This window comes from Physeter macrocephalus, chromosome 14, assembly GCF_002837175.3.
Source record: "Physeter macrocephalus isolate SW-GA chromosome 14, ASM283717v5, whole genome shotgun sequence".
Taxonomy (NCBI): Eukaryota; Metazoa; Chordata; class Mammalia; order Artiodactyla; family Physeteridae; genus Physeter; species Physeter macrocephalus.
Genome location: NC_041227.1, coordinates 47,166,321 through 47,189,435, shown reverse-complemented (window position 1 = coordinate 47,189,435; position 23,115 = coordinate 47,166,321). Strand labels below are relative to the sequence as shown.

At 46.1% G+C, this 23,115-nt stretch overlaps 1 protein-coding gene across 6 annotated transcripts in view; it reads right to left on the bottom strand.

Moving 5' to 3' along the window:
• The window catches only part of FAM234A (family with sequence similarity 234 member A), a 31,940-nt gene that overhangs the window by 5,170 nt on the left and 3,655 nt on the right, over positions 1–23,115 (bottom strand). For 4 of the 6 annotated variants that reach the window (XM_007130376.3, XM_028499497.1, XM_028499495.2 and 1 more), the window contains exons 2-3: positions 6,661–6,692; positions 6,046–6,343 (exon numbers count right to left, since the gene is read on the bottom strand). In XM_007130376.3, coding sequence (XP_007130438.1) covers positions 6,046–6,310 — 265 coding nt within the window. In that variant the 5' untranslated portion in view covers positions 6,311–6,343; positions 6,661–6,692. Of the gene's footprint in view, positions 1–6,045; positions 6,344–6,656; positions 6,693–13,560; positions 13,661–23,115 lie in introns of all 6 variants that reach the window. The other 2 variants (XM_055090491.1, XM_028499496.1) reach the window with 2 other exon arrangements.

Genomic DNA, 23,115 nt, shown 5'->3' with positions numbered 1-23,115 from the left:
CCCCGCAACGGGAGAGGCCACAACAGTGAGAGGCCCGCGTACCGCAAAAAAAAAAAAAAAAAAAAAAGGACACCATCGAGGGAGTGAAAAGACAGACCACAGAAGGGGAGAAAATATTTGCAAACCATACCTCTGATAAGGGATTAATATCCAGAATATACAAAGAACTCCTACAACCCAACAACAAAAACAAACAACCCAATTCAAAAATGGGCAAAAGACCTGAATAGATGTTTCTCCTAAGAAGATATACAAATAGTCCATAAACACATGAAAAGATGCTCAACATCACTAGTAATAAGGGAAATGCAGATCAAAACCATGAGGGGACCTCCCTGGTGGCGCAGTGGTTAAGAATCCGCCTGCCAATGCAGGGGACATGAGTTCGATCCCTGATCCGGGAAGATCCCACATGCCTTGGAGCAACTAAGCCTGTGTGCCACAACTATTGAGCCCGCGCACCTAGAGCCCGTGAGCCACAACTACTGAGCCCACGTGCCCTACAGCCTGTGCGCCACAAGTACTGAGCCCACGTGATGCAACTACCGAAGCCCAAATGCTCTGGGGCCCGCGTGCGGCAACTACTGAGCCCATGTGCTGCAACTACTGAAGCCCACGCCCCTAGAACCGGTGCTCTACAACAAGAGAAGCCCACGCACCGCAATGAAAAGCAGCCACCACTCACAGCAACTAGAGAAAGCCAGTGCACAGCAATGAAGACCCAACGCAGCCAAAAATAAAAATAAAATTATGAAAGCAGGGACTCAGACAGTTACTTGTACATGAATGTTCAAACCAGCATTATTTACAACAGCCAAAAGGTGAAAATAACCCAGGTGTCCATGGATAGAAGAATGGATAAACAAAATGTGATCCATCCATACAATGGAGTATTATTCACCCATAAAAAGAAATGAAGTTCTGCAACACGCTACAACATGGATGAACCTCGAGGACATTACGCTCAGTGAAATTAGCCAGTCACAAAAGGACAGACAATTCCAGTTATATGAGGTACTTAGAACAGGCATATTCTAGAGACTAAAGTGGAACAGAGGTTACCAGAGGCTGGACAGGAGGGCAGGATGGGAGTTGCTGTGTGTTGGGCACAGAATATCTGTTTGAGATGATAAAGGTTTTGAAAATAGTGATGATGGTCAATGCTGCATTGTGAATGTTTGAATGCCACTGATTTGTTCACTTTAAAATGGCGATTTTTGGGTGATGTGTATTTTACCATAATTAAAAATAAAACTGAATACCAGACACAAGACTTCCAGAATCATGGAGTGAAGAGCTTGGCAAATAAATCCTCTCCTCCAAAAATAACAGTAAAATGAGGCAAAGTTGTCAAAAGCACCCATTTCAGGACGCTGGAACCAGACGGAAGGCACATCTTGAATCGAGAAGCACTGATTTAAGAAACACTATTGAGCCGTGGGTTGGAACAGTGGGCGTCTGGGGCCTTTCACCTTGGGCTGCTCCCATGCTCACCCTCCATCAGCCAGGTACCACACTGGGTGAGATTAGAAAGCAGCAGCTTCCTGTCGGGGGGCTGAAAACAGGAGTGATCTCCGGGGCAGACCAAGGGGAGGCCAACTTTGGAGCCAGCTCCAGGGTGAGATACACATAGGGAGACGGGCCAGAAAGTGAGACACCCTAGTTGGTTCTGATAAGACCCCACATATTCCGGGCAGTCTGAAGGCTTCACCCACCATCAGGAGAGACGAGAGAGGGCCCTTAGGGCCCTTGCTCTCTCCACATCTATGAGGACAAAGTCATCACCAGAAAAGAAAGCTGTGTTTTGGAATTCACTCAAGGCCCAGAGGTTAGAACCCCATGCTTCCACTGCAAGGGGCATGGGTTCGATCCCTGGTCAGGGAACTAAGATCCCACAAGCTGTGTGGCATGGCCAAAAAAATAAAATAAAATGGGGCTAATAATCTAAAAAAAGAAAGAAGGAAAGAAAGAAAGGGAAGAAAGGGAGGGAGGGAAAGCTATGTTCAATATCCCTCACTAATACAGACACAAACTAGCAAACTGGACCCAGCAACCTGACGAAGTGATTGTACAACATGATCTAGTGGGTTCTACCTCAGGAATGCAAGGTTGATTTAACATCTGAAAATCAAGGTGATATGCCAGGTTCACAGAATAAAGGACAAACCACACGGTTGTCTCACAGACAGAGAAAAAGCATTTGACAAAACCCAACATCTTTTCATGATAAAAACCCAAACAGATAAAGGGCATCTACAAAAAGCCTACAGCTATTAGCACACTTACTGCTGAAACATGTAATGTTTTATTCTCAAGATTGGGAGGAAGATACCTGCTCTCACCTCATCTGTTCGACACTGTACTGGAGATTCGAGCAATGAAATCAGGCAAGAAAAAGAAATAAAAGGGAAGGAAGAAGTAAAACTGTCTCTCTTTTTTTTTTTTGCATATTGCGTGATTCTGTAGGTAGGAAATTCTAAATACACACATACACCCCACCCCTACTAGTCTAGTTAATGAGTTCAAGGCCACTATTTAAAAGGTCCGTATAATAACCAGCAGTGTTTCTATAAACTACCAAGGGGAACTTGAAAATTAAATTCACACAACAATTCCTATCACAAGAGCATCAAAGAGAACATTCAGTGGTGGCGGAGGGGTGGATTGGGAGTTTGGGGTTAGCAGACACAAACTATTACGTATAGGATGGATAAACAACAAGGTCCTACTGCATAGCACAGGGAACTATATTCAATATCCTGGGATAAACCATAATGGAAAGAATATGAAAAAGAATATATATATGTACAACTGACTCATTTTGCTATAAAGCAGAAATTAACACAACATTGTAAATCAACTATATTCAATAAAATTAAAAAATATGCTTAGATAAAAGTATTCATTAAAAAAAAGAACACTTTGGAATAAATTTAATAAAAGAAGTGCAGGGCTTGCCCACTGAACACTGTAAAACATTGTTCAGAGAAATTAAAGATCTAAACAAATGGAGACATACCCCCTATACGGGGACTGTAAGGTTGGATACTGTTAGGATGCAACTCTACCCAAACTAATTTATAGATTCTACACAATTTCTGTTAAAACCCAAGAAGCCTTTTTTACAGAAATTGACAAGCTGCTCCTAAAATTTTATAAAAATGCCAAGGACCCAAAGAGCCAAAGCAATGTTGAGGAGAAATAAAGGAACAGAGTTGGAAGACTTCCGTCCGTGGAGCTGTGGAAATCAAGACGATGCGGCACTGGTGTAAGGATGCAGAAGGACAGAACACAACTTGACGGTTGAATGCGTTTCAGCAAAGGCACCAGGCCACTCAGTGGGGGAAGGACCACGTTCCCGACACTGTCGACATGCACACCTCCCACCCCCAGACTCACGGGAGCTCTGCAGCGTCAGTGCCGAGAGCAGAGAGGTGCCCCTGTGCCTCTGAGACGGTCCTGCTGGGAGGGAGGCATGTGTGACCGTTGCTAGAAATCCTGCCACTTGCTTCCACCAAACACTCTACACAAAAACGACCTCAAAATGGATCACAGACCTAAACAGCAGAGCGAGAACTCTAAAGCTTCTCGAAGAAAAAACAGGAGAAAATCTTCATGACCTTAAATTAGGCAAAGAGTTCTTAGACACCAAAAGCACAATCCATGCTAAAAAAATGATACGTTTGACTTCATCAAAATTTGAAACTTTTGTGCTTCAGCAGGCAGACACCCTACAGAAAATAAAAAAACAAGCCCCAGATGGGTCACAAATATTCATAAATCACATATGTGATGAAAGACTTGTACCTGGAACATATAAAGAACTTAAAAATTTTTTATTGACATACAGTTGATTTACAATGTTGTGTTAAAAGAACTTTTATAACTCAATAATAAAACAATCATATTTTGGGGTTCCCTGGTGGTGCAGTGGTTGAGAGTCCGCCTGCCGATGCAGGGGACACAGGTTCGTCCCCCGGTCTGGGAAGATCCCACATGCCGCGGAGCGGCTGGGCCCGTGAGCCATGGCCGCTGAGCCTGCGCGTCCGGAGCCTGTGCTCCGCAATGGGAGAGGCCACACAGTGAGAGGCCTGCGTAGCGCAAAAAAAAAAAAAAAAAAAAAAAAATCTTTTAAGTGAGCGGAAGATTTGAATAGACATTCACCAAAGATGACGTAAGAATGGCTAATAACCCACGTGAACATCATTAGTCACCAGGGAAATGCAAACTATAAACGCAATTAGGTACCACTTCACACCCACTAGGAAGGCTATACTAAAAAAAGACAGAGATTTCCCTGGTGGTGCAGTGGTTAAGAATCCACCTGCCAATGCAGGCGACATGGGTTCAAGCCCTGGTCTGGGAGGATCCCACATGCCGCGGAGCAGCTGGGACCGTGCACCACAACTACTGAAACCTGCACGCCTGGAGCCCATGCTTTACAACAAGAGAAGCCACCGCAATGAGAAGCCTGCGCGCTGTGGCGAGGGGTGGCCCTCGCTCACTGCAACTAGAGAAAGCCCTTGTGCAGCAACAAAGACCCAATGAAGCCAAAAACAAACAAACAAATTAATTAATTAAAAAAAAAAAAAGATAATGACAAGTGTTGGCTAGGATGTGGAGAAGCCAGAATCCTCTCCCACACAGCCAGTGGGGACATGAAACGGTGCAGCTGCTGGGGAAGGCCTGGAAGTGACAGGAGTCAAACACAAACCTACTACGAGGTTCAAGAGTTCTGCTCCTGGCAACCTACCCAAGAGAAATAAGACATATGTCCACACAAAGATTTGTACACAAATATTCACAGCAGCGTTACTCATAACAGTCAAAAACTGAAAACGATGCAAATGTTCACCAACTGGTCAATGGATGAATACTCTGGTCTGTCCACACAAAGGAACATGCTACCACATGGATGAACTCACGTAAGTGAGAGAGGCCAAAGATGCATTTTACATGATTTCATTTACATGAAACGTCCAGGAACAGCAAGTGTATAGAGACGGGAAGCCCACTGGCAGCTCCGGGGCTGGAGGCAGGGCTGGGGCCTGCGGGAAAGGAATCATGTAGAGATGATGGATGTGCTAAACACTGGATTGTGGCGACAGCTGCACAGGTGTTCAAGTCTTTTTTTTTTTTTTAACAAGTTTATCTTATTATTTTTTAAATAATATTCTTTAATTAATTAATTAATTTTTGGCTGTGTTGGGTCTTAGTTGCAGCACACGGGCTCTCTAGTTGAGGTGCGCAAGCTCAGCAGTTGTAGCTCGTGGGCTTAGTTGTCCCGCGGCATGTGGGATCTTAGTTCCCTGACCAGGGATTGAACCTGCGTCCCCTGCATTGTAAGGCAGATTCTTTACCACTGGACCACCAGGGAAGTCCCAGTGCTCATGTCTTAAACTGACTAAGAATCATCGAATCGTATACTCAAAGCAAGTGAATATTACGATAATAAATTATATCTCAATTAAGCTGCCAAAAATAAACACAAACATGTATTACTTCACCCTCTCAAAATTAGGCACCAAATTCTGAACAAAATTGACCGTCGGTGGGGCTTAAACAAGAAATTCCCCTTATTCCACCAGAGAGGGCTTCAAGTCTGTGCAAAGAAACATTGCGAGGCTGTCGGCACCCACGCCCGCTGATATGGGGACAACTCCCAACAGGCAGGTTAGTGCCCAGAGAACAGCTGACTCCGCAGCTCCCATAAAGGCCAAGATTTTACGAGAGAGAAATCAAGTGTGCTCGACTGCGGTGGGGCGGACTGGAAACTCGGCTGGAGCATGTCAGGGAGACCCAGCCACAAATCTGCTGCCTCGTTTTCACATTTAGAACGGCCTCCGCCACATCTATTCTGCCAGTTGCTCTGTTTTACTAATGTTTTTTAATTCAGAAAAGTAACCAAATGGGCCACTTTCCTTTCCCGACCCCCCTCCCGTCCTTCCTGAGGACGCTCCTGTTTCCCTGAGAGGCGGCCCCCGGCCCCCAGACTCCAGGGGACCCAGGGACACTCGGCGCCCCTGCCCCACAAGCCGCCCGCACCTGCTGCCTTGTAATCGATCCTCCACACCCCCTGTGACGCCGGCCGGTCTGGACATGGGATGATGAAAGAAACCACGAACACCACGAAAAGGCAGACGAACAGCGAAAGAAAAAAGGCCACTGTCCGGCACCGGGAGAGGCGGGACTGCGGGGGTGGCTTCACGCTGGTTTCCTTTCCCGCTGGGTTTCCCAGATGTTCCTGCACCTTCCTGTTCTCGTTCTTCAGGGGGTGGATCTCGGCTTCTAAGTCCTTGCTGTCCGTCATCGTGTGCACACCCTCAAGCTCACCTCTTGGCCACTGTGGTGGCGACACAGGAGAGGCGGTCAGGAGCCCCAGGGGCGGCTGTGACCGCAGCCCATCAGCCCAAGAAAGGGTGTCACAGACTCCACTGGAGAAGGCCTCTAACTCAGAAGGGCAGAGGGCGCACAGAGGCAGCACACAGGACAGGTTTCCCTCTACGCTCTGCAGCTCCTGCCTGCTGACCCGGGCAGGCCGGCTGGGCTAGACTACGGCAGAGCACGCATTAAACATTAACTATTAACTGAGGCACCTCTGACCGGCCTCCCGCCCCGAGTCGGGGTCAGCCCCCCAGGGAGGGGGCTGCACTTACTCACCGGGTGACCCAAGCGAGCTGCTGTGTCCTTCCCTGTGAAAGGAAAACAACAGCGTTTACAACACTGAGGGTTAAAGCAGTAAATGCACAAAAGCACTTATAACAGTATCCAACACACAGTGAGCACTCAAGCTAATTATTATTGGTAGCAAGGTAAAGTCACGCGGGGGTGGGGGGGATGGGGGACGACCTCCCTCCTTCCTGCCCCTCCTGCTGGCAGCACCGGGCGTGTCGGGGAGGAAACCTGGGGTGGCCCCCTCGGAAAATAAGACGGAAAACACTTCTGAAGTTGAACCACAGACAGAGTGGGCCTGACAGCTGGAAACCTCCATCACCAAGCTTTGTGCTCTTCATCGTGTGAGAAAGAAACAAGCTTCTGCCTGCTGTAAGGCAAGATATTTGTTATTTTGGTCCTTTTTAAACAGCCAAACCGGTGTCCTAACTAACACAAATTATATTGAGAGGCTGCAAGGGATCAAAGGGTCTGAGTGGGTTATAAGCCTCGTCTACCAGAGAGGGAGGCTGTGCCAGTGGTTAAAACCAGGGCAGCGGGAAGGGCTCCCTCTGGGAAGGGGTGGGTTAGGGAGGCGGGAAGAGACAACAGAATGCTGGTTTTCTCTATAAACGTTTTACCTTCTGACTTTAACTGTTTTTCTCTATTATTTAATAAAAATAATTCATTTAAAAGCCTGTGTACACAGCCACTAGAGCAGCTTTAGTAATAAAATGTAAAATGGCAGGGGTGGGTGAGGAAGTGGAGACCCTGGGAAACACAGTTGTGCACAGCGGCGAGGAGGAAACACAGCAGCCGCTGTGGAAACGGCTGACAGTTCCTCAGACGATCAAACATGGAGCAACTGTCTGACCCAAGCAGCTCCACTCCTAGATGTCTTTCCAGGAGACCCGAGAACAGGGACTTACACAAACACCTGTACACAAATGCTCTGAGCTTCACTGTTCCGAATAACCCCACTATCCATCAACAGGTGATGGATAAACAGAATGGGGTCCGCCCACACTGTGGACTATTACACAGCCATGAAAAGGAGTGAAGCTCTGACACAGGCGATAGCATGGACGAACCTCAAAAACATGATGCTTGGTGAGATTATACAGACACAGAAGGTCACGTATTGTACGACTCCATTTATACGAAATGTCCAGAACAGGCAGATCCCTGGAGGCAGAAAGTAGATAAGTGGGTGCCAGGGGCTGGGGGATGGGGCTGGGGGGAGTGCTAATAGGTGAGCCTTCCTTCTGGGATGGTAACAATGGCTGCAAAACCCAATGCGTGTACTAAGTGTCAGTAATGGTAAAGTTCATGTTGTGTGTATGTTACCACAATTTAAAAAGAAAACCAAACAAATCTCTGTGCCTCCCCCTAGTGCTGAGACATGAGTTTTAACATCCTGCAGTCAGAAAAGCTGAGCCTGTCAAGTTAATGAGCTGGACACAGGAAATCAAACAAGGACTCATGACCAGGGGCCTCCTTAAGCCCAAGCATCTTACCCATGGGGCAGGAGGTGGGGGCCCATCTGGGAGGGATGGGAAAGAGCCGGCAGCAGAGCCTGGATCTACCTGGCGCATCCAGCCTCTGTGGTCCCAGCGAGGGGTGTGTGAAATATTTAACATGCATAGATTCTTTTAGCAAAGGAAAGAAAACTGAATGGGAGACCAGAATGCTAAAATTACTGATTTTAAAAGCTCTATCTATAAAGTTCTCTTTTGTAAGAGCTTTAGAACGTTGGGCCAGAAACTCAAGCTCTCTGAACCACGGCTGTGCAAGCACGAGGGCACCTGCTCAAAATGACAACCACTCACATCCCACCTACAACCCTGTTTCCCAGACCTCATTCGCGGCTGGCACACCTGGAGACCAGGTCTGCACAGGGAATCCGCTTTCACAAACGCAGGCGCATGTGGGGATTGCAAAGCGCTGGTGAAATGCAACCAGGCAGTCTGTGAACACGGGCAGGGGGGTGGTGAGCACAGAGGTCCCTCCTGAGCCATGATCCTCACCCTGGGCACATTCACCACCAGATCAAATCAGCCTGTCTGGGTGGGGCCGGGCAGGAGGCGACTCCCAGGTCCAGCCACAGGAAAAAGCGCTGGCCCAAGAGTCTGCCCTTTTGCTGTGGTCACCCCACTCTCACCATCACGTGGCTAGATTCTTCCTGCCTCCTGCCCTGGCATGGAGACGCCACCTCTCCATTGCCAGCCTGGAGGAAAGCAAAGCAAAGGGAGGAAGAGCCCCTTCCCTCCATCCAGCTGCCTGGGGGTTCTTGTCCTTAGAGTTCTCGGCAAGCTTAGTAAAGTAAACCCCAATGCCGACACCAAGCTAGTAAGTTAAACCACTCCTTTTCCTAATCAGTCTTTGACTCCCTAAGCTAAAAAACAAGGACAGTGCAAAACGGTTACTGATGTAGTTTGGTTTTTTTTTTTTTAAGTCAGCAATAAATTCATGTGATACAACGTGTGAAAGATATAAAAGCATAACTGTGTTTCCTCTTGTAGCCCCCAGGCTCAAGAGGAGAAGCGTGGTACTAGTTTCTGACGGCTCCCTCCAGAAATATTCTGTGCACTGAAAACCATAAAGTGTGTTTTAAAATGTGAGTAGAATAATCGAGTTATAAACCTGACCTCTGAAAATTAAAGGAAATATGAGCCCAAACTATTCTCTAGTCCCTGCTAGAGAATAGTTTGGGCTTGTAACTTAACAGGTTTCCTTGTTAAGTCAGACCAATGGTGCATCATGGAGGGAACACAAGGAATGCTGTTGGTCCCCCAGTGAGGGCGGAGAGAACCCCCTCCCCACGCTGCCACCCATCTGGATGTAGAAGCAGAAAGGGAGACTCTCTCCAAACGGTCCTTAGCAACACAGCTGGGGAGTCAGGTCAGCACCTACAGTCTGGCCAAGCCCGCATGCAGGGGAGGACAAAATAAGACCCATCACAGACCTGATGGAGGACGGACAGATGCTTCAGGAGGCCAGCCCCCTCTGCAGGGGCCAAGGTAGCCCTGCGAAACCAGCACCCTGTGGGCTGACCTGGTTCAGGGTCATGTTGCGATAAACATCCCTGCAGGAACCATCTTTTTAACCAGCAGACGTTGGCTTCTAAAACTGTGAATGAGCCACTACGACATCTGTTGAGGTCATAAACTGATCTGAGATCAAAAAGAATTTGTGAGAAACTCGTTTAAAATCGCCAATGAGGGGACTTCCCTGGTGGTGCAGCGGTTAAGAATCTGTCTGCCAATGCAGGGGACACAGATTTGAGCCCTGTTCTGGGAAGATCCCACCTGCCACGGAGCAAGTAAGCCCGTGTGTCACAACTACTGAGGCTGTGTTCTAGAGCCCACGAGCCGTAACTACTGAGCCCGTGTGCCACAACTACTGAAGCCCATGCGCCTAGAGCCTGTGCTCCACAACAAGAGAAGCCACCGCAATGAGAAGCCTGCACACTGCAACAGAGTAGCCCCAGCTCACCGTAACTAGAGAAAGCCTGCGTGCAGCAACAAAGACCCAACGCAGCCATAAATAAATAAATAAATTTACAAAAATAGTAAAATAAAATCGCCAATGGGATCCCCACCTCAATCTTAGCTTAGTATTTTATTTGTAGCTTGAATCATTTAATTCTCATAAGCATATTAGTTTGAGAATGTTTTTCTAAGTTTTATACCCTGTAAGTGAAGACCTAAAAAATTACTCATTATATAAAATGAAACATAGCCAACATGCAAGATTCATTTTCACTTACCTAATAAATCACTTTCAACAAATATGTTAATATTTTCTTAAGGAATAATGATTTCCAGTCATTCAAAAACTAAAAATCAAATGTTCTGTGCCAGGAATTTTAAGTGTGCCTTTCTAAGATCATTTTTGCGTGTCATTACTTTTATTCTGGAAGTTTTAACTAATCAAAGTGGTGGTTCAAAATAAAATTTGGAAAATTTAGGAGCGTATCGATTCTGTTCCTGTAACAGAATTTCATGGGAGGACTTCCCTGGTGGTCCAGTGGGTAAGACTCCGTGCTCCCAATGCAGGGGGCCTGGGTTTGATCCCTGGTCGGGGAAGTTCCGCACGCCATGTGGTGCAGCCAGAAAAGTAAATAAATAAAATAAATAATAATGATGTCTCTTGGCCAGTTTGACTTTAAAAAATATATATGTTTATCTATTTATTTATTTATTTGGCTGCGCAGGCTCTTCGTTGAGGCATGCAGGATCTTTAGCTGTGGCATGCGGGAATCTTTTAATTGCAGCATGCGGGATCTAGTTCCCTGACCAAGGATTGAACCCGCGCCCCCTGCATTGGGAGCACGGAGTCTTAACCAGTGGACCACCAAGGAAGTCCCCATTTTGACTTTTTAACACATGGCATCTTTACTAAGTGAACTGGAAGGTCTGTCGTTGGCAGAACTCGTGCAGTAACTTGTGATGATAAGTCATTTGACCCATGATAAACACTACAAATAGGGCACATTGCAGCCACTGTGGAAAACAGTGTGGAGGTTCCTCAGAAAACTAAAATAGAATTACCATATGATCCAGCAATCCCACTCCTGGGTATATACCCAGACAAAACTATAATTCAAAAAGATACAGGGGGGCTTCCCTGGTGGCGCAGTGGCCGATGCAGGGGACACGGGTTCGTGCCCCGGTACGGGAAGATCCCACATGCCGTGGAGCGGCTGGGCCCGTGAGCCATGGCCGCTGAGCCTGCGCATCCGGAGCCTGTGCTCCACAATGGGAGAGGCCACAACAGTGAGAGGCCCGCGTACCGCAAAAAAATAAAAATAAAAATAAAAATAAAAAAATAAAAAAAGATACAGGGAATGGGGCTTCCCTGGTGGCACAGTGGTTAAGAATCCACCTGTCAATGCAAGGGACACGGGTTCGAGTCCTGATCCGGGAAGATCCCACGTGCCGTGGAGCAACTAAGCCCGTGTGCCACAACGACTGAAACTGCACTCTAGAGCCCGCAAGCCACAACTACTGAGCCCATAGGCCACAACTACTGAAACCCATGCGCCTACAGCTCAGGCTCCGCAACAAGAGAAGCCACCACAGTGAGAAGCCTGCGCACCGCAACGAACAGCAGCCCCCACTCGCCACAACTAGAGAAGGCCCACGTGCAGCAACGAAGACCCAACGCAGCCAAAAATAAAATAAATAAAATAAATTTATTTAAAAAAAAAAAAGGTACAGGGAATTCCCTGATGGTCCAGTGGTTAGGACTCAGCACTTTCACTGCGGTGGCCTGGGTTCAATCCCTGGTTGGGGAACTAAGATCCTGCCAGCTGTGTGGTGAGGCCAAAAAAAAAAAAAAAAAAAAATACATGCACCCCAATATTCATAGCAATGCTATTTACAATAGCCAAGACATGGAAACAACCTAAATGTCCATTGACAGATGAATGGATAAAGAAAATGCAGTACATATATATAATGGAATACCACTCAGCCATAAAAAAGAATGAAATGATGCCATATGCAGCAACATGGATGCAACTAGAGATTATCATACTAAGTGAAGTAAGTCAGAAAGAGAAAGACAAATACCATGTGATATCACTTACATGTGGAATCTAAAATATGATTCAAATGAACCTATCTATAAAACAGAATCACAGAGGAAGACTTGTGATTGTCAAGGGGGAGGGGGTTGGAGGAGGGATGGATTGGGAGTTTGGGGTCAGCACATGTAAGCTTTTATATATAGACTGGATAAACAACAAAGTCTCACTGTATAGCACACAGAACTATAGTCAATATCTTATAATAAACCATAATGGAAAATAATATTTAAAAAGGCATACATATATATGTATAACTGAATCACTTTGCTGTACCGCAGAAATTAACACATTATAAATCAACAATACTTCAATTTTTAAAAATAGTGTTATGTTAGCTATAAAATCATAAAGAGAACATCTTGTCAAGCTCCAGAAACTACACATACTTTTAGGCCATAAGAGTTCAGAGTTTTATTCATAACTTTGTAAAATGCTATTTATGTATGAAACACAGCAGGAAAACATATTGAGAGGGGTTATGTTTACAGAATACTTCTTCAAGGTATTACTTTTCTTAAACGTACATGCATAAGTAATATTTAAAGAAGTCAAGCAAAGTAATAGTACAATTCCACAGTTGTGTACTTTGTCAGTGACAAAAATAAAAATGCTTTGGTGGTTAAAAAAGAGAGAGAGAGAGATTAGCACCAAAATAAAAGAACCCTAAATGCATGTACGTAAGGTACAGGATAGCGAGAAAGAGCAGATTTTGAAGCTGGGTTTGGTTGTGAGCCCTGCCTCTGGACTGTGGCTTTCCTCAGTTTCTTTTTCCTATTAGGTTGTTGGGAAGGTTCGGGCAGTGCACGTAAAGCTCGGGGCTCAGTGTGCGGTGGGGGCACAGGGGGGCGACTCCCTCCATCGTTGTCACCACCCTCTCCCTGTGCTGCTCCTTCTCTTCTCCAGACAGAGATCTCAGGCATCTCACCAGTGCCCTCTTTTCCTGTTAAACGAAGTGTTTCAGGCCTGGAGCTGCCCAAGGAGTTGAGGGTCTATATTTGAGATCCTGAGAACCTGAACTTCACTAAGGAACACAGTCTCTTTGCACTGAAGGGTCCCAAGTCCTCCAGTGAAGTCCCATGGCCTCCCACCCCTCCGTAAGGGGGCTTCACAAAGCCTGGGTCCTACACCACTGGCAGCACACAAGACAATTTAGGTGGTGCCAGGTGAACATTTTTATTTCTAGTTATCTCTATTTTTTACGGATGTCTTTCTGTTTATGGTGACAGTGGTCTTAGATTTCTGGCAACTGATAAAGGTTCTTTCCTTAACTGTTTATTTTGAAGTTACTGCTTTATAGGAAGTTGCGAAGATCATACCGAGAGGCCCCGTCTCAGCCTTCCCCAGCGGTTACAGCACAACTGCAGAACCATATCAAAACCAGGAGAGTGACGTCGTAGTTCTATGCCATGGCGTTCCCTGTGTAGATTCATGTATATCAAGATACAGAACTATATTCCATCACCACAAAGAACCACACCCACCATCCCTCTCCCCTGGCAACCACCAACCTGTTCTTCATTTCTAAAATTTTGTCATTTGGGGAATGTTATGGAAATGGAATAACATAGTATGTGAACTTTGAAATTGGCTTTTTTCACTCAACACAATGCCCTTGAGGTCCCTCTGTGTTGCTGCTGTATGAATACAGTTGATTCCTTGTATTGCTGAGTAATGGTCCCTCAGTATCCACAGATGCTCAAGTCCCTTACATCAAATGGGATGCACATAACCCTAGACACACACCCCTCGCCGTATACCTTAAATCATCTCTAGATAACATATCATACCCAGTACACTGTAAATGCTATGTAAATAGTTGCCAGTGTGCATTGAACTCAAGTTTCGCTTTTTGGAACTTTCTGGATTTTTCCGCCTGGAATACTTTCAATCTGCAGCTGGTTGAATTCACGGATGGGGAACAGGGGATACAGACAGCCAACTCAGTTTTTAAAGAAATGGCAGCTTTGTAGTTTGTTGCTAACATATGTAGGATTGCTGTATTTTCTGTGTGGCTCAGCCTTTTTATCATTGCACAATGCCCCCGCCGTCCCTAAGTAATTCTCGCTCTAAAGTCTATCCGACATTAATAGTTTTTTTTTTTGTTTTTTTTTTTGTGGTACGCGGGCCTCTCACTGTTATGGCCTCTCCCGTTGCGGAGAACAGGCTCCGGACGCGCAGGCTCAGCGGCCATGGCTCACCGGCCCAGCCGCTCCGTGGCATGTGGGATTTTCCCAGACCGGGGCACGAACCCGTGTCCCCTGCATCTGCAGGCGGACTCTCAACCACTGCGCCACCAGGGAAGCCCTCATTAATAGTTCTTATCTTCTCTTAATGTTTGCATGGTATATCTTTTTCCATCCTTTTATTTTCAATCTGCCTATATTATATATTTGAAGTAGGTTTTTTTTAGACAGCACAGGGATTTTTTTTTTTTTTTCTTTTGGCAGTGCCACACAGCTTGCAGGATCTTAGTTCCCCAACCAGGGATCGAACCTGGGCCACAGCACTGAAAGCACTGAGTCCTAACCACTGGACTGACAGGGAAGTCCCTGGATCATGGGTTTTTTTGTTTTTTTTTTTTCAAATCCACTCTGCAAATCTGTATTTTCAGACCACTTACTTTTAAGGAAATTATCCATATATTAGGCCTTTATTCTGCCTTTTGTTGTTTGTTCTGATTTTTGTTTCTCACTTTTGTTCTTTCTGACTTCCTGTGGATTACTTTATGAATAAGGAAAACATTATTTACAATTCCAGTTTTAATTATCTAGGTGCTTTAGCGTGTTTCGCTGCAGATTTTTAGTGGTTGATCTGGACATTATTAGACACACCTAACTTATCACAGTCTCCTGCTGTCAGCATTTTCCTAGCTCAAGTGAAGTGTAGAGACCTCACGTCCCTGCTTTAAGCCTTTACCAGTCTGTGTGTAATAGAATTGTGTTAAATATCTCCTCTACATACATCTACACGTCAGTGTTATATTTTTGCTTCATTCATCAAACATAATTTAGAAAACTCAAGAGAATGAAAGTCTATTTATTCGTATTTTTGCTTTTTCTGTTGTTCTTTCTTCCTAATGTTCCAAGAATCCTTCTCTTAACATTTCCTTTATGTTTCAAGAACCTCCTTCAGTCATTCTCTTAGAGCAGGTTTGCTGGCAACCAATTCATTTTCCTTCACATGATAATGTCTTTATTTCTCCATCATTCCTGATGAATAATTCCCCAGATATAGAATTCAGTGCTTGACATTTGATAGGTTCTTTTCTTTCAGCCCTTGAAAAACATGATGCCACTTCCTTCTGGCCTTCACAGTTTCCAGTGAGAAATCTGCTGTTCTTTGAATTGTTTTTCCCTGTAACTCAGATGTCAATCTCTCTTGCTGCTTCCAAATTTTTTTCTTTGTCTTTAGTTTTCAGAAGTTTAATTACAATGTGTCTTGGCATGGGTTTCTTTGGGTTTATCCTGAAGGTTTGCTCAGCTTCCTGAACCTGTAGGTTTACATCTTTTGCCAAGTGATGGATATTTTCAGCCATTATTTTGGTTTCTGGGGCAGCAGCATAGCTGTGAGAATCCGGGGTGGGAGAGCCTCAGCCCAGGCCATGGGTACTCGGGACATGGCTCCCTCCTCCAGCTCTGTGCCCCCGGACTCTCTGGTGTTTTCTCTTAAAGTGTATTTAACTAGAAAAAGTGAGTTGATTAAAGAAAAGTACTAAATAAAAATAACTGTGTAGTTATGCTGCGAGTATGGCACAATCCTGAGTGGCACATGAATGAAGTGGGAACACTGCTTTCTTGGCCTTTTCCTGTCCCTTCTGGGGACACCTCCACTCCTGGAATATGGAGCCAAGCCCTACATGCTGCACAGTCCTGGTTACTAGGAATTTGCCATATTCTGAACTAAAATCTGCTCTCCTGTAACCGTCCCCTGATCCAGATTCTGTGCTTTGGAATAATATCTAATCCCTTTACCTATATGTAAGCCCTTCAAGTGTCTAAAGAGCATAAATGAAAAAACTGTGTTCGTGAGGTTGTCACCTGCTACCCCCACAGGTGTGGCCCCCATGATGGGTTGTAGACCCTCTGGTGTCCCTGAAGAGCCTAATCCTAACACTTCCCTGTGTCTAAGTCCACCTAAAACATCCTTCCCCTTCAAACCCTACCCACCCCTCAAGGCCCATGGAAAATGCCATCTTATTTATGAAGCCTTTTCTGGTTCTTCTAACGAAATGTGACCCAAATCCAGTCTGGCTTTTTTTTTTCTTGGCAGTGGGGATACTTGTTTAAAAGGGAGGTCACAATTTAGGAATGATTCCTTATCTAATCTAAGTCACCACAGGTGGCAGTGTGGTCTAGAGGAGGGGCTGGGACTGGAGACCCCCTCCCATCCGAGGCACCCGGGCAGAGACCCCCTCCCATCCAAGGCACCCAGGCATCTACCCAACCTCTCTACACCAGTCAAGGTTCCTGTTTGCCAAAAACACTTTAGCTAGCGTAGGCAGAAAGAGAATTTGTTGGAAAGAGATTAGACAGTGCCCAGAATGGAGGGGGAGACCAGAGAGTCAAACTCAGCAAACGGGTGGATGCCAGGGATGCGAGGTGGCTGAGGCTCCGTTGGGCCCGTGGTCGTGGGGGCAGTATGGTTCAGACACAGCCGCTGGCACCAGGCCCTGCCACCCCCGGGCTCTCTCAGGGGGACCCTCCGAGGACAGGCTGGACAACCCAGCCCCCTCGGCTGGGACCCTTTCTCTCCCCTACACGCTCTCACCAGCTCCCTGGAGAAGTCTGGAGACAACACCAAGCACAAACTGGCCCCAAAGAAACACAGCTCCCAAACGTAGAGAAGCAGTGGGGAAACGTCACCCCTGGGCTTTCCCAGTCCTGCGGGTTGAGCCACGCAGACCCCAGGTCTCAGGACACTGCACTGTGAGCAACACCAATGGCCACAGCCCTCACCTCGGGCAAAGTCCGACCTCACAGAGTTAGTTTTATACTGGGGTCAGTAATAAAAAATTCTGAAAAGTGAAATACTGAATTCTGCTTTGTAACGTCTTTGAATATTTGACGGGCTTCATGCAGAAGGGTGGCAGCAAGACGAGGGCCAAAGGGCAGAAGCCACAGCAGCCATTTCAGCTCCTGCGAGGCAACAATGCCCTCCAGACGGAGGGTCCCAGGGCAGGGACGGCTCGAGACATTCCAGCTCTGGTGTTTTCTGACTGGAGGTTGAAGCAGAACTGGTCCTAAGCTTTGCTTCCCGTCATCCCTCTAAGAGCAAGGACTTCAATCACTGTTCCCACAGAAATCAGAAATCACTGGCTCACTCGCATTACTCTGAATAATTTCTTTTTTTTTTCCTTTTAATCATTAACAGAGTTCCAAGTTAAAGATACTTCATAACGGGCTTCCCTGGTGGCGCAGTGGTTGAGAGTCCGCCTGCTGATGCGGGGGACACGAGTTCGTGCCCCGGTCCGGGAAGATCCCACATGCCGCGGAGCGGCTGGGCACATGAGCCATGGCCGCTGAGCCTGCGCGTCCGGAGCCTGTGCTCCGCAACAGGAGAGGCCACGACAGTGAGAGGCCCGCGTACCGCAAAAAAAAAAAAAAAAAAAAAAAAAAAAAAGATACTTCATAACAGATAGGTGAAAGATACTGTGATCCTTCTCCAGGGAACGTTTCTAATCTTCAGGAGAGAAACCTGGGTAGGGAGGGCATACCCAGCATAACCAACTCAAGTAACAAAACTTTATTCACCTAAAAACAAACTGAGTTGGACAGAGAGAGAGATGATAACCTCTCTATTTGACTCCTCGAAGATCCTTGAGAATCCTCACTGCCGCACCCCTCAGCCGGGTCCCTAAGGGCAGGCGGTGGGACCGCAGTGCTGGGTGGGGCGGGGCAGTGAGGATGGGCCCATGTCAGGTGGGTCGGTCCACGTGCCAACTGTGCTGCTGGCTGCACAAACGTCCACGTGTGATAGACTCTCATATCATCAGACACACAGACAAGGGAGCCCGTGTGAAAACTGGCAAAACAGGAATGGGGCAGGTCTGCAGCACAGTGATCAGCACTGTGCCAACATCTAGCTCCCAGCTCTGATAATGCGCTGGCCCCAGGGGTGTCACCACCAGGCCCGGGGGAAAGCACTGCAAGCTTTTTGTAATATCCTGTGAGTCTATATTTACTTCCAAATAAACAGTTTAAAAAAAATAATTTAAAAAACCCTTGAGGGGCTTCCCTGGTGGCACAGTGGTTGAGAATCCGCCTGCCAATGCAGGGGACATGGGTTCGAGCCCTGGTCCACGAAGATCCCACATGCCACAGAGCAACTAAGCCCGTGCGCCACAACTACTGAGCCTGCGCTCTAGAGCCCACGAGCCACAACTACTGAGCCCATGTGCTCCGCAACAAGAGAAGCCACCGCAATGAGAAGCCCATGCACTGCAACAAAGAGTAGCTCCTGCTCGCCGCAACTAGAGAAAGCCCGCGCGCAGCAACGAAGACCCAACGCAGCCAAAAATAAATAAATAATAAATAAATAAATTTTTAAAAATAATTTAAAATTAATTAAAAATAATTTAAAATTAATTAAAAACAAAAACAAACTTTGAGCAAGGGAGGAGCGTCAGAGCTTCCCCAGGGCCCGGAGACACCTCAGAGCCGCCCGATCATGAAGCTTCTGCTCCAGAGGTGGGAACTGTTTCTGTTTTGTTCTGCTTGTTCTTGGCAGAACATCAACCACAGTGCATTTCTACGAGGACATCCAAAAGAACAGCCAACCCCCAACCTGCCACTATTTCAAAATAATTGCTGACATTCTGCAAACCCCCCACGGCAATCACTTCCCTTCCCACCGTGGGGAAAAGGTCCATGTGGTTCCTTGCTGCTCGTGTATAGTGACGCCCGGGAACATGTACAGTACCGTGCAGGTGCCCAAGGTCACGGAAGGCCTGGGAGCATGGCCGCCGGGCAGCAGGGGAGCGCCTGTGGGGACGGCGGGGCCCCAGCGCTGCCAACACTGAGGACACGCCTGATCCTGAGCCCAGGTGTTGTGGCAGAAGGCTCACACCAAAGGCACACAAGCAGCTCAAGGTGCCAACCTGACCCCAGCAGACGCAAAGGGTTATCTATCCCTAAGCCGAATCACTAAGTCTGTGAACTCCAGGCTTTTTTCCTTTTTGTTTCAAATCGAAGCTGCTGTTGTTAAATTCCACATAAAGAAGTAAGAGAAACTTAAAAAGTCTTTTGCTTCTAATACAGCAATGAAGCAGCTGCAACCATAACCTAGAATAAAGCGCATCCCTGAAATCAGGCGTGTTTACTAGTTCCTCGTCGGCCAGCACAGAAAAGACCCATAGCCACCGGCCTATGGGCTCTAAGTAACAGGCCTACTGGAAGGACAGGCTTCTGGAAGTCCAACCTGGGCATAAAAACGCATATTTCTGTGTTAGCTAAACTCAACGTGACAAGCCTGGAGAACAGGGGTCCTGGGGAACATCAGGGCAGCAGATCTTAAAGGAAACACAATGCACATTTGTACACATATACAGAAAATTAAAGGAACACTTCCCAGATACTGAAAAGGAATGAAGAAGTTTTCACTTAAAACAAAAGCTGTTAAGACACAACAAATGAAGAAAAGATAATAAAGGGAAAGACTCTGAGGTTAAGAGACTTGCATCTTTACCTCATTTGCATCTAATGTCCTTTTCTGTCATTTCTAACCAGCTCGTGGTCTTAAGGACAGAGATCAGAAATTGGTTCACAGGATTTCCAGACAGTCACTGACTGGGATTTTCTCCTGCCACTTCTGAGCTTCTGAAATGATGACTATGCAGCACACTTTTTGACTTAAATATCAAGTAAAACGAAACAAAAAAGAAATGAAGAAAAATGTGAGAGATGAGGAAGAAAATATATCAATATGATACATATTAGGGTAAAAGGTATGAGTCTAAGAATAACCTGCTTGAGATAAACATGCAATCCCTGTGTACAGCTTTTCAAAGGGCCACACACCTGCGGGTGTGTCTGCTCAAGGCCAAACCTGCCCTCCTGCCTGGTGGGGAAGGACAGACAGTAAAGCCCAGAAACAATTAACATTTGGAGGGACAGGAATACGCAGTATTTGCATAAAGGAAATAACTCCTTTTTCTCCAAGAGTTCTTTCTCTGAGAACAGTTTACTGAGACAGAGAGAACAGAAAATTCAAAAATAAAAATGTCTCACTCTAACTTTTTTTGATGGATAAAGAAAGCATAAAGATTCTAACAGGTGAGACACTGAGAATAAATAAGCAATGATGCTGTTAAAGAAAAAAAAAGATTCTAACAAGGGCAGGGACTTTGCTGGTGGCTCAGTGCATAAGAATCTGCCCGCCAATGCAGGGCACATGGGTTCGATCCCTGGTCCGGGAAAATCCCACGTGCCGCGGAGCAACTAACCCCGTGCACCACAACTACTGAGCCTGCGCTTAGAGCCCACGAGCCACAAATACTGAGTCCGCATGCTGCAATTACTGAAATCCACGCACCTAGAGCCCATGCTCCGCAACAAGAGAAGCCACCACATTGAGAAGCCTGCGCACCGCAACAAAGAGTAGCCACCGCTCGCCACAACTAGAGAAAGCCCGCATGCAGCAACGAAGACCCAGTGCAGCTAAAAATAAATAAAATTAAATCTTAAAAAAAAAAAAGATTCTAACAAGGGCAGAGGGAAAAGGGAAAATTGCCCCAACAAACCCCCCCCAATTTTTAAATTTTCAATTTTACAGAATTCTTTTTGGACAATGAATCAAAGAGATCAGACTTTGAAAATTAAGCACTTCCACTGGAAAGGTAGTTTGCATATTTTAAAAATTGGTTTAAACTAAGTAAAATTTTTGTTCAGTGTTTAAACTAAGTAAAATTTTTGTTCAGTTTAAACTGGATGCCTTAAAATCTTAACTCTGGTTTTAGTTGAGAATTTTGAGAACTTGGTACTACAGTCAGCTCTGTGACAGAATACGGAAGGAGTAGCCCACTTCTATTTACCCAGACACAGAACACCCTCCTCCACTCACACAGGAATAGCTACTTCTCGTATTACTTGACCTCACTAGGGTGACAATTTCACAAAGTAGACATTATTTCAATCAAAGGTACCTGCAAATTAGAAAACACACAGAGAGAAAATACATTTAAATAGGCAGAGGAGAGGCTTGGAGGAAACAGATGAGCTTTTTAATTTTTTTATTATTATTTTTTAAATTTTTATTGGAGTGTAGTTGATTTACAATGTTGTGCAGATGAGCTTTTTAAATGGAGAAAATACGTAAGGAATACTTAGGAAAAGACTCTGATTATAGATTAATTTTACTATCTAGCTTCACCAGTTAGTAACAGAAACTGAAAGGATTTTGTCACCGGATTAAACCATGAAAAGATCAGCTTACCACTCTCGGACTGCACACTGATATGGTCCAGGGTGACTCTGAAGGTGCAGCTGAGAGTGGAGCAGATTTCTTTCTTTCCACTGGGGCGCTCTCACCCCTAGTTCACACTCAGTGGGGTTACTTTTCTAAAGGACAGAAATTACATTGGACAAAACATACTGCATCTTGTCATGTATCCACTGGGCATGTGTTTTATCTGCAAATCGCCTTTGTCCACTTGGCCTTACTGTGATTTGACCAGTAAGTGATCCTGGTTTTCTTTTCTTTTCTTTTTTTTTTTGTCTGTGCCAGGCAGCTTATGGCATCTTTGTTCCCCAACCAGGGACTGAACTTGTACCCTCAGCAGTGAAAGCGCAGAGTCCTAACCTCTGTACCACCAGGGAACTCCCAGGGATCCGGATTTTCAAGTCTTGCCTCGGGCTGGTCCCCCTGCCAGGAGGCCCTCTCAGTGCTCCGAGCCTCGGCTGGACTAGCATCAAGCCTATGTGAGCACCGCGGACCAGGAAGGCCACCTTCCACCTGAGAACTCGAACTTTTTCTTTCAAAGCACCCATAGTACTCCTCCCACAGCCTCTGACCGAGAGCTATTTTAGGGCAGCAGGACTTCCCTGGTGCCAAACAAACGACAGACGACAGATGCTTGGTAAGTGTCAGTTAAACTAGGTGTCAGTGAAACGGGGGAGAGAGCTTTTGGGAGCCATTCCTTGACAAGAAGGTGAGAGAAGGCCCATCATGCTCTTCATTCAAGAGCTTATCTGGATGCACAGACCTCATCACCTGTAATCACAAACCGATCTTATAGTGTGAGTGCTCAAATGCTCGTCCCCAAAGCTAGCTGTGACATATACAAACGGTTTAGCAATGTCTTTTACATTAGGAGGCCTGTGTCCCGGCCCAGTGGCCCGAGTGTTCTGACAGCACTTCAACCACAGGCATGTGAGAGACGCCCACAGAACCCAACCGGGCAGACTGGGTTTTCGGCTGAGCAAAGCAGAAGTCAGACAATGCCGGCTACATTGTTCAGCTGTTTACAGCCGAACAACTACTTCTCTTCACCAAAAAATAATCTCAAGACAGACAATAGGCCCTTAATCATCTTTCAAATGAGAACAAATTTTAAGGTCATGCATGGTTCCCGGATAAAGGCAAGTGTTTCACAGGCAGGTCAGTGCTTAGGACCTGAACCTCAGCACACAGTTCCTCTCCTTCACGAGATGCAAAACTTTCAGAGTAATTGAGGGCGGCTCACATACCACCTAAAAGGGAGTTACGGAGGAATGGCTATCAGAATTTCAGACAAGCAACTCTTACACAGAACAAGTTTTGTAGGTTTGTCTGTAAAATAACATGGAGTGGGCTTCCCTGGTGGCGCAGTGGTTGAGAGTCCGCCTTCCAATGCAGGGGACACGGGTTCGTGCCCCGGTCCGGGAAGATCCCACATG